General features: G+C 38.6%; 1 protein-coding gene across 1 annotated transcript in view; it reads right to left on the bottom strand.

Annotated features, from left to right (window-relative positions):
- The window catches only part of STS (steroid sulfatase), a gene marked incomplete at its 5' end in the record, with an annotated part of 90,521 nt that overhangs the window by 57,642 nt on the left and 20,710 nt on the right, over nucleotides 1–12,169 (bottom strand). Inside the window, one exon of the mRNA XM_084261072.1 lies at nucleotides 11,320–11,456. Coding sequence (XP_084117198.1) covers nucleotides 11,320–11,456 — 137 coding nt within the window. The remainder of the gene's footprint in view (nucleotides 1–11,319; nucleotides 11,457–12,169) is intronic.

Raw genomic sequence — 12,169 nt, forward strand, 5'->3', positions numbered from 1 at the left:
GATTTTACAAAGAGCATAGACTCACAAATCATAGAATGATTTGTGTCGGAAGGGACCTCAAAGACCATCTCATTCAGGCCCTTCTGCCATGGGCACTTTCCACTAGACCAGGCTGCCCAAAGCCCCATCTCACCTGTGCCAGGGCCTCACCACCCTCACAGTAAAGTCTTCCTAATACTTTAATATAAGACCCTGGCAAGAAGTTTCTCTTTTATATATTGGAAGGTCACAGAAAGACCTCCCCATAGTCTTTTCTTCTCCATGGTGAACAAGCCCAACTCAGTCTGTCTTCAAAGGAGAGGGGCTCCAGCCCCCTGGTCATCTTTGTGGCCTTCTCTTGACCCACTAAAACAGGTCTTGTAATGGCTGCCCAAGTGGGGTGTCACAAGAGTGACATAGAGGTGAAGAATCACTCCCCTTGACCTGCTGGTGACACTTGTTTTGATGCAGCCCAAGATATAATTGTTTTCTGGACGGCAAGTGCACATTTCCAGCTTATTTCCAATTTTTCATCCACCAAGCTGAACATTAAAAATATATCTGCTCAAGCTGTAAATAAAGGAAAAAACTTATTCATTTATTGTTTGCTTAATGTTTGCTCATCTGTTTTGTTGTGCCAAAATCAACTCTAATCTGGATTAGAAACACTTTGATACCTTTCATACAGCCATATACTATACACACAGCTGTACTTTTCAGAAAACTGCCAAAAATAGTATCTTCCATGACTTGGCTAGAGTTGCTGAGACATCCTGAGCTACTAATTTATTTCAGACATCCAGAACTAAGTTATCTTTGGGTTTGCAGGAAGAGAAAATTCATACTGATTTTCTGGGCTAGGTCTTTCCATTCTTCAAAATAAAGGCACATTTACTTTTGTGTTACTTCCTGTTTCTTTGCATTGTTTTTTTAAATTGTGATCTGATTCAGAAATGCATGTTAAATACTAATCCACAAATATTTCATCCACTGAAATGTAAGAGCCTAAAGATTCTATATCCTTTATCCTCATAACACAGAAATGGTAGCAGTATTTTAAAACCATGTAAACTGAAACATCTAAGGAGCTAGATAGTCACAGAAAGTTTTAGGCAAGTTATTTCATATTATAGATAAGTCCATCTAAGTAGCTTGCTAAAAGGACATTTCCTGAAAAAGGAAGATGTTGCTCTGCTTCCTTTCTACTTTGCCTGGAAGGTGGTTAGAAGGAGGGAAGGGAGGGAAGGGTACCCTGCCTCCCCTCTTTTGGTAGCAGCAAGCTTCAAGATCCACTGTAGCTACAGAATATAACTTCACACTGACCTAAAGAAGGGATCTGACTATCCTGGAGACTCTTTCATCATCTCAGGCAAGCAACTCAGCCCTTAGGGGTCAGGTGTTTCTTTGGATATTGAGCGTACTACAGTAACAAAAAAAATTGTTGGATGTTCTCAGGGTTACTATAACATGGTCTTCATGAGGAAGTTTCCACTGTTGAGTAGGGAGAGGGAATGATTTCAAATTAATAATTTGTTGTAGTTTTGCATGGTGGGGTTCTGGTGGAAGGGGGGAGAGGGCTGCAGTGCAGGGGTGGATTCTGCAAGAAGCAGCTAGAAGCTCTCTGCAGGCCCAACAGAGCAAACACCAGCCGGCTCAAGGCTGGAGTCATCGTTAATCAAGGCTGAGCCCATCAGCGATGGTCACAGCACCTCTGGGAATCAGATTTAGGAAAAAAAAAAAACCACAAGCAGACACTTTTTGCCACCAGAGAAGGAAGTGCGAAGACGTAAGAAACTGCAGGCACCAAGGCTAGTGAAGAAGGAGGGGTGGGATGAGGCATTCAAAGTGCTGGAGAGAGAGATTCCCCTGCAGCCCGTGGAGACCATGGTGAAGCAGGCTGTCCCCCCACAGCCCATGGAAAAGGACAAGACCCCACCTGTAGCCTGTGGAGACCCCCCCATGCTGGGGCAAGTGGAGACATACAGAAGATGCTGTGACTCGTGTTGGAGCAAGCCCCTGCCAGCACTTGCAGCCCATGGAGAGACACAGAGATGAACGAGAGACATCCACGCTCGAGCAGGTTTGATGGGGGTGGGGTGGGGGGCTTGTGACTCCATGGAGGACCAGGCTGGAGCAGTCTGGGCCTGGGAGACTGAGAGACATTCGATGATTTATGACTGCACCCCATAGCAGTGACTCACGCTGGGGCAGCTGGTGAAGATCTGAAGCCCTGTGGGTAAAGACTCACATTGGAGAAGTTGGTGAAGGACTGTCTCCAGTGGGTGGGACCCCACGGTGCAGCAGGGGAAGGGGTGTGAGGATTTCCCCCGCCCACCGCCAAGAAGGAAAACAACTCATGATGAACTTACCAAAACCCCCATTTCCCCAGTACCTGCTCCTCCCTATGCCACAATGAGGGGGGAAGAAGATAGAGAAATCATGACTGAAGTCTCTAAAGAAGGGAGGGGTGGGGGGAGGTGCTTTAAGATCTGGTCACACTTCTCATTACCCAACTCTGGTGTCACCGGGTGTGCAGTGCAGTGTCATAAATCAGAGAGTTTCTTTTCTTTATTCTGTGTTGAGTCTGTTTTGCCTGTCACACTGATAGCAGAATGATCTCTCCCTGTCCTTATCTCTACTCCTAAGCCTCTCAATATATATTTTCTCCTCTGTCCAGCTGAAAAGGGGAGTGACAGAGCAGCTTTGGTAGGTGTCTGGCCTCCAGCCAGAGTCAAACCACCGCAGATGTCTACAAAGTACAAAAAACTAAGCCAACAAAAAGAGGAAAAAAAACCCCAAACATTTAAAATAGTAAAAAATACCTTGAATATACTAAATGAAATATGCAAAAAACCAAACCAAACCAAAACAATAAAACCCATGAGTGTAAAAAATAATAGGTAGGAAAGCATAATAAGGATCCAGTATCAGTTTTTCTTAAACAGCGCCCTAAAATGAAACATAAACGTCTCATTTTACAATCACTTAGTGAGGGAAAAAGCTAGAGCACAGCAAAGTTACAACTTCATCATCCCACCTTTCACCAGTCCCAGCATCATTACTCTAGAGCTTTCCCTAACCTTAAAAATGTCATTACTTATCTGCTGGTGCAATAAAAAGGTTTCTGTAATGCAAAATACACAACTGGTTTCTAGAAGAATAATGATGTTTGCTGGTATTACCAGCTTGCCTATTATATACTGTGGTTGTTTTAGCAGTCAGACATACTGTTGAGAAAAAATAGAAACAAACAAAACAAACAACTAGGCATCATCAATAAGAAGGCAGTTCTACCAACCTCATCAATAAGAGCTTATTAGTACCTGGAATTCAACAGTGAAATTTCTGCACGGCAATTCACTAACATGAAGCAGCCTGATGATGAACAATGGTTTACTACAACACAGAATCGATACTGTCATAAGCTCTATTTTATTGCTATTGTTTTTACTGAGAATTAGTTCTCCTCTTTTCTGACAGTATGCTCTCAAAACAATTAACATATTTTTCAAAAGAAGCATGAAAAAGTTTCATGTCTCTCCAAGAAACAGCAGGAATGATTTTAAAAGAACCACTGTGATTCTCAGTATTATCACTGAATCTGAAATCCACATGGTCAGTTTTAGGTTTTTTTTCTACAGTTAAATTAAAATGCAGCCAGCTGTGAATAAATGGTAAAGGGCTGGAAGACATTTCCTCAGTCATCTCAGAAAGTGTTTGTATCATTATAGTTCTAATGTTGGTGAAGGTATTTAATTATCCTTAAAAAAAATGCCACTTAATCCCCCAAACTAGAAGAAAACCTCAGTTCCTGAGTCCATGTGTACATTCTAACCACTTCCCACCCCCAACATGGATCTAGACCTGGAAGGATAAATGTCTAGTTTTCACATATTTCCCATTCCCATCAGCTGAATTAAAGTCCTACTGCTTTACGATAGTTTCAGAGCTGGATTAGGGAGTGGCAGCAAAGCTATACCTCAGTAGGTAAATATGAACTTGATCCTTTGCCTCAGTGTTTCTTCTATGAAAAAGATTGAGATCCCCTTATCTCACAATAACTTTGTGAAAATGCTTTATTTGTGAATCTGTTATATACTCTGTGAAGTATTGCCACAGAAAAGATGAGAGATGTCACAGAAATCTGTCTTCCAAACAGAACTTCAATAGTGTGTGTTAAATAAAACATGAGATTTCCTATTTCACAGTGAGGAATACACCTACTGTAAAAGGTGTATTAATGAGTAGCTGCTCATTAAGAAGGCAGTCTGTGATAAGGAGACAGGGTTCCGATGGGAAAAGAAATGGCATGTAAACATATGCTTCAAAACTGCACCGTAAGACACAAGCATAGGACAATTGATTTTTGCTATCTTTAAGTAGTTGACTTCAAAGACTTACAAGGTTCACTTGTGCCTTCTGTGTGTTTGTATGAATGTATAATTATTCACAGACTGTATGAGTAATATTAAGGTACCGGGTAATTCACTACAAAACTATCTGAAGGTATGAGTAAAGGATGTAGGTTGGAAAGTTTAAATGCCCAGATTAAAAATCCTTAACATATTTATTTTCTTTGCTCCTTTTTTTCATGTTTAGATTTCTTTTATAGAGATGTAACTTCTGCCAGCAATATCCTTCACCTACTAGCTCAGTTGCATCCTATATTAAAACCATGATTACAAAGCTCTATAAATACCTAGATGGATATTGCTTTCGGTGGCCAAGCATTGAAGGAAAAGGATGGCAAAATCACGTTCATAAGTCAGTGCTGAAAGGGACACACTTTCACCCAAGTGAGAAAAAGGAGTTGTAAATCATATCTCCCTACCATCCTGATCCCTTGCTCTGGGTGTCTGACTGATTTAATTTCTGTAGAGTTTCTTTGGGGCAGGGCAAATGCAATTCCTCTTATCAGCTTTACAGTATGTGTGCTAAAAAGGTTTCTATGCAGAGGCACTCCACTGGCAAAATCTTTGGTAGCTTCCTTTAAACTGCTTTGCCAGTCTTTATTTTGGAGATTATCTACAATTTGTCCAAATTAGCCCCATTCAGTTTCCTCTTGCAAGTATACACAGAAATCACCATATTCATGCAGGTCAATTTTGGTCTAAATCATAAAGATTTAGACTAAATAATAATATTCTTATTATCACTGATAATGACCTACCCCAACCACCTCAACTAAAGCAAAATCTAACCATAGCCTTTATATGTGAAACTAAACTTTAGGAGCAAAGGTTAGACAAAATGTTGGTAGTATATTTAACTACAGATCTTCTTATCCTTATTTCTTGAAGAGCCATCAGGATTCTCTCATTAGTTTATCTAAAACAAGGTTTGACCTTTCTCCTACTAATGGAAGATAGCTTGTCTTAAGCAATTCTATATTTTTTTTTCACTTACTAGAGCATTTTGGTCACAATGTTGAATGTCATTTCGTTGTTTTTGTATTAGACCTTTAAAATTTTTGTATTAGAGCCTCTAAAATTGTGAATATTGCATGATTAGATTTTTGCAAAGTAAAATTCACAATGCACTAACACATCATGTGCTGACAATTTAACTCCTGCGATATCTGGTGCAAATGAAATCTGTGCAGCAGCTGGCAGCAAATTTTGAGCAACACAGCACTACTAACACAAGCTGCATTACACTGAAGTCTTCCATCATGGAGTGCACATTACTAAGACATTACTTAAACGTACTAATGATTAGAACTTAGACTGATTAAAAACCGCTATAGGAATGGTTGCATGAGATGTGCTCTGTAATCTTGTAAATAATGTTCTAAGAGGGAGCTTTGCTGTGTGCAAAGATGTAATATAGAAAAAGGAAACTGTACTTAAGGAGGATTAGGTAGCTCTGGAGGCTTATCATAGTGGAAATGGGAGGCTTTCATCACTTAGTCACCTCTTAAATTCAGCCCTGTTCAGTAGTGACTGAAAGTCATTGCTGCTTAGTGACATATGAAATGAGTTTGGGTTTTAGCCCAGACCGTAACTGGAAAGCATCCATATCATAAAAGGCAGATCCACAAATGTCTTTAATCTGTGCCCTGATTGACAATCTTCCCGGATCTGACCTAAAGAGTGAATGTGTTTCAAGAGCTTAACCACCGTCTCTTAGCTGAAGAAACAGTCTCTTAATGTTAGGGTAAGAGCAGAATGGCAGAAAAGGGTGGGAAAATGCTGTTCCTTACACAGAGTACCTGTATTGACTGAATAGCTGCTTCTTCAGAGAAGCTGGCTGAACATCTTTCATGATAACAAAACCAGTTTAAAAATAAACTTTCTAGACTTAAGGTCTAGACCAGCATAAATTCAGGAAAGCAAGGTCAAGGAATGCACCATTAGCATCAGGCATCACTCTCCAAATTTTTAGTTCCATCTTTCAAGTTTTCAGGCTCAGTTAAGTTTATGTCACATTCATAATGGCTGGATAAAATGAACTGAGGCTAATTATCTGCCATTTCTGATAATATGGCATCATTCTGCTTTGCTTATCTTTTAAATCAACATTGCACTGTTACAAATTATTACATAAGCTGAAAAGCCATGATAATTTAGGCTTGTCTTTGCATACAAGATTTTTTTTTTTCTGGAAAAAAAGTAATTAAGGATAACTCTTTTTTGTGTCCCTCCTCTGGACCTGCTCTAACAGGTCCATTGTCTGTGTTGTGCTGGGGAGCCCACAGCTGGCTGCAGCACCCAGGAGAGATCTCATGAGAGAGGAGTGGAGGAGCAGAGTATCATGAGTGTATATTGCTTCTGTTTGCTTAAGTGAAGAGTTCATTGGTTCCTCTAGACTGACTTTTAAACACTGCATCTGATTCTGTTTCAAAATATGAACTGACATTAGTGAACAGCTTTTTTTTCTTTTCTTCAACGTCTCGCAGGACCACAGAATGGTAAAGGTTGGAAGGCACCTCTGGAGGTCACCTTGTCTAACCCCCTCATGCTAAAGCAGGGCCACTTGAACCCCGGGACCATGTCCAGATGGCTTCTAAACGTCTCCAAGAAGGGAGCCTCACGAACTCTCTGCACAACCTGTGCCAGTGCTTGGTCACCCTCAGAGTAAAAAAATTTTTCCTCATGTTCAGAAGGCATCTCTGGTGATTCAGTTTGTGCCCACTGCTTCTTGTCACTGGGCACCAATGAGAAAAGCCTGGCCCCCTCCTCTTTACACCCTCCATTCAGATACTTATATACATTAATAAGATCCTCACCCTTCTCCAGGCTGAACAGAGCTCCAGTCTCAGCTGTCTCAGCCTTTCATCACAGGATAGTTGCTGGAGTCCCTTAATCATCTGCATGACCTTTTTCTGGACACTGTCCAGCAGCTCCATATCCCTCTTGTACTGGGGACATATGGAGCTGCTCTATACATAACTCTACCAAAACTTTAAAGATACTTCAAACTCAAATTACATGTAAGATGCATTGGTATCTATTTCCACTCCTTTTCTTCTAATTAACTAACTTCAGATGAAGGTAATATTTTCTTGGAATAACTTGATTCTAAGACAAGTCAAGAGATCATGGCAGAGAGTTGTTTTCAGCTTGCAGGGCATTCACATAACAAAATACCCAGTCAAGGCCCTCACACTAGTTACCTAACTTGTGCCAAACTGCAATTTCTCACACTTTCTTAACACTTAAGCCATTCAGCTATGATTGTTCCACAAAGGATTAAGAACTGATTTGTAGCTTTGCTACTGTTAACAGAACAATAAACAGCCATTTGCAAAAGTGGTTTCGAATTAGTGTGTCTCATAGAGCTTGCATGCAAATCTACAGGGGGCTCCAAAACTCTTTGCAGTGAACTATTTTGAATGAATGTAATGCAATTTACATTGAAATTTCTGAGTATGTCCATTTCTTTTCCTATAGTCAATCAGAAATTGAAGAATGAAGGAAGGGAAGAAGGGAGGGAGGAAGGAAGGAAGAAAAGGATAATACCGCATTCGTTCACTCATAATTTCTTTTTTCCATTTTAGACTCTAAGATTATTTCATCTGCTCTCATATGAATCATAATTAATAGCATAAATGAGGTGCTTAGCCTACATTGAAAGAAAATTAATATTATTAGTAAGAGAATAACTCTCTAAGGCACGTCACATGCAGTGACATTATAACTATGAATTCTTTAAACACTGAATTCTGTTATACATACATCAGCATGCCAAAGCAGTAGCCATAAATGGTCCCTAAACTTTTTTTATATTTTGACATGGAATGTAATCACATTTTTCAGTATTGTTTTAACAAGTCACAAACATTAGTTTTTCAAAGAAGTATTTTCTTAATGTGTCTTACACAATTTTCTCCTCCTAACGTGGACATTGCCATATAATCTAATTATTGTCCAATTAGATAATTGATTCCTAATAAATAAACAAATGAAAATGGAGAATTGCTTCCTGTTTAGAATTCTCAGCATGAATGGATTTCTCTGTCTTACTAGGAAGGCTGTCTCTCAAATCAGGAACAGTATTTCTTTTACATTTCTTGGTGCAATCTTGATATAACTTTTTCACCACTGGTACCTCACAGTCCAAACTTGTATTTTGACTTCTAACTTCTATTCTGTTTTTTGTTTGGGGTTTTTTTTTTTGGTGGGATATAATCTACAAGGGTTTTCCAGAATATTTCCCACTCAGCAAATAACGCAGTGCAAGTATCTTTTAGACTTGAAGTTGGTGTTTCTTTTCCTATCAGATGCCAAGTATTTCTGATGTTGTACTATTCCATTTTCCATTCACTCATTTTTAATTCCTATGCTTATGTTGCCTTTAATTAGGAGGTTTTGCAGCATGTTGTTATATCTGTGCTATTTTGTTCTTATTGCTTTTGCAAGTTGTATTTAACTATGCATAAATACTTATTTCTGTCTAGTCAATGACAAAACCTCCCTTTGTGGAAAATTTAGTTTTCACTTTTTTTGATTTTCCAGACAATTTTGTTTGACTTTTCTACTGTAACATCTTCAGAAGCATTCTAAGAATATATTGGTTATTGACATCAGTAGAACAGTGAATGAATCTATTTTGTCTGACATAGCTGATGCATTAAGGCTGTAATTTTCAGTGGAGATTCATGGAAGCAAGTACTTCCTTCAATTAAAAAAAAAAAAAAAAAAACCCACAAAAAACCCAAAACAAACAAGAAACCCCAAAACAACCAACCAAACAATCCCCCAAAAAATAAGCCAACAAAAAAACCCCAAAGGAACAACCCCTATATTATTCCTTCAGACTACTTTGGAAATATCAGCCATAAAGTTTTTTTTCATCATTCTAATAATGGAGAAAGTAACAGAGCAACTAAACATACCTTCTACCTCCTGGAACAAATACACAATCAGCAGATGGGTCTTACAAGACGTAAGTGAAACGACATAACCAGACCACCAAGTTAAAGAAAATTTTATGCTTGAATACTAGTTTATGACAGATGAGGATCTGTTTCCTGATTGATTGAGCTGTCTTTCCTTCCCCTGATCTTCCTGCAATGGACTGTACATTAAAATATTTGAGGAAACTCATGGATCTCCACTTTGAATTTGTTCAAAATTCCTATGTTCTCACCACTGAATTTGTATCTCTGACATATCCAAAGTTTTTTTAATGACAGGCTTCTGTCCTACTGTTTGGTTTGTTTGAAATATTTCCTAAGAGCCTGTGGTTACTCTGGAAGAGAGTTGTGGTTTTCAATCTGTTACCACCTCTACATCATTAAGTAGCCTGAATCAGTAGCATGCCACATGCCTGGGTTTCCAACTCTCTGTTCAAACCCTGGAGCCAGGTTTAAACCCTATCTCTCAAAGGAGACAGCAAAACCTAACGGCAACAGCAAATGACCAGTGAGGCTGGGATAACCTAAAATATCATGGAACAGAAAAAGAAATCATAAAAATCAAACACAGACAATAAGACCAGCTAATGTTCAGTAGCTTGCTATAATGTGGATGCAAAGAGAAAGGATAAGACGTACATACTTTCATCTACTGCAAGCACTTGATTGATCAGATGCTGGTGGCCATTGACAAAACTGATAAAAGATTCAGGGTGTAATACATCAGGAATGAAAGTCACTCTCTTGTTACAAAACCTGATTTGCAAAAGAGGGTTTGTTTCTGTTTAATGCAGTTACTTTCCACATTGAAACCCCTTCCTACTAAGTGTATCACAGTTTCTCAGATGGGTTTTCCCCATTTTGACAAATATTGCACTAAATACATTCATTACAAATTGCTAAATGTGCTGTGATGCCTTCCTCCACCCTCCCCTCACCAGCTTCTTCATGAGACCTCTTGATGCAAAATATGCAATGAAATATACATTATGTTTCACTTCAGAGTTTAAAAATAGTTTAAAAATATGTATGCACCAAAGCTGTATGTCTGTTTATAGAAACTTAATAAGGAAGTAACATTTTCTTGAAGAAAGCCAATTTGCATTGAGCTGTACTGGGAACAGAATCGACTGGGGATATATGGGAAGGAGGAATGCAAGCTCATCTTTAGCTCCTAATACTGCTGTTTTCCAATATGATACTTTTCAAAAATGACCTGTTTGCTGTTTTCATGGGTGATTATATCTGGAATCAGAGGTCATTTCAATACATGTGGAGATAAGGGAATCATGTTGACAGATGTAATTATCATAGAATCACAGAATCTTTACAGTTCAAAAAGACCACTAAGATCATCAAGTCCATCTGTCTGTCCAGTACCATCATGTCAAATGATGAACTGCTCTCCGACCTCAGAGGGAATGGAAAGCTGTGAAGGGCAAATTTTTTTTTGACTATGCTTCATGAACAGAGTTGGACTTCACCTGAGTGATTTCACTAATTCAGAGAACTTACTAAAATAATTAGGATATTACTTTTACTAATAATACATAACCAATTTATTTGAAAATATTTTTATATCAATATCATGTGATCACTTTTTGAGTTAAGATACAGTTTTATTAGGATAACCTGCAGAGGCCAGATGGCACCCAGAAGCTCATGGGGTTGAATTCAACTACTCTGCTTCAAATGTCCACTGTTAAGATGTCCATATCTCTGCTATGTCCATACTGTATGGACTACCTTTGTAGTGAGAAAGCAGACATTTGTAGTACACAATGAATTTTATCATAAAGCAGATATTACAAGAGGCTAGATTATTGTTCCTTTTAAATTGCTGGTTTGTTCCCCTAAATATAAAAAATAATCATGTCAGATATACTGTAGACAACTAAGTTTCCAAGGTCTGAATTTGGTGTACATGAATCTAAGTCTTTCATGAATGACCTCCATTGATATTAGAAGCACATACAACGTACCTACGCTCCAGTCCATTTCCTCCACTGCATCCCCATACAATCCATGCTTGCTTTTTCCTCTGAAAGCTTTTGAAGCATATAGAGCAGTATGAACATGAAGATAAGACAGGACAAGAAGAAATGGTGCATTGGTGTTCCTGGAAAAAAAATAAAACAAAACAAAAGCACAAACCCTTGTTATATTTTCTACAAAGTAATCTTCCTACAGTAGAGCTTAAAAACATTGTCATTCGTAACTGTGTATTGGGTTGAAAGCAAAAATAAACAACAAAATCAAATTATTGTTTGACATATATATTGAAAGAGGACTTTTTTAAACCCAAGAATCTAGAAGTTTCTGGCTACGAGTACCTTGACTGTAGAAGTACATATATAAAAGCCCAAGTATAATTGTTGTTAAAAAAATAACAACAAAACACCAAAACCCAAAACCATTGTAACTTCATATGTATGTGAAGCATAATTATTTTCCTCACAAGGCTATATAGAAGCTGATCAACTAGACTATTATGAAGACCAGTGTAAAACATAAGATAATATCACTGACTATGTTAAACCAAGTATACTAGTACTTTTCCTCACAGAATCACAGAATGGCAGGGATTGGAAGGCACTTCTGGAGGTTGTCTAGTCCAACCTCCCTGCTCAAGCAGGATCACGTAGAGGAGGCTGCACTTGATTGTGTCCATGCAGGTTTTGAATATCTCTAGAGGAGACTCCACAACTCTCTGGGCAGCCTGTGCCAGTGCTCTGTCACCCTCACAGTGAGGAAATTTTTGCTCATGTTGAGACATAACTTAATGTGTTCCAGTTTGTGCCCCTTGTCCTTTGTTCTGTTGCTGAGCACCAC

This window comes from Gallinula chloropus (assembly GCF_964237585.1).
Source record: "Gallinula chloropus genome assembly, chromosome: 1".
Classification (NCBI taxonomy): Eukaryota; Metazoa; Chordata; class Aves; order Gruiformes; family Rallidae; genus Gallinula; species Gallinula chloropus.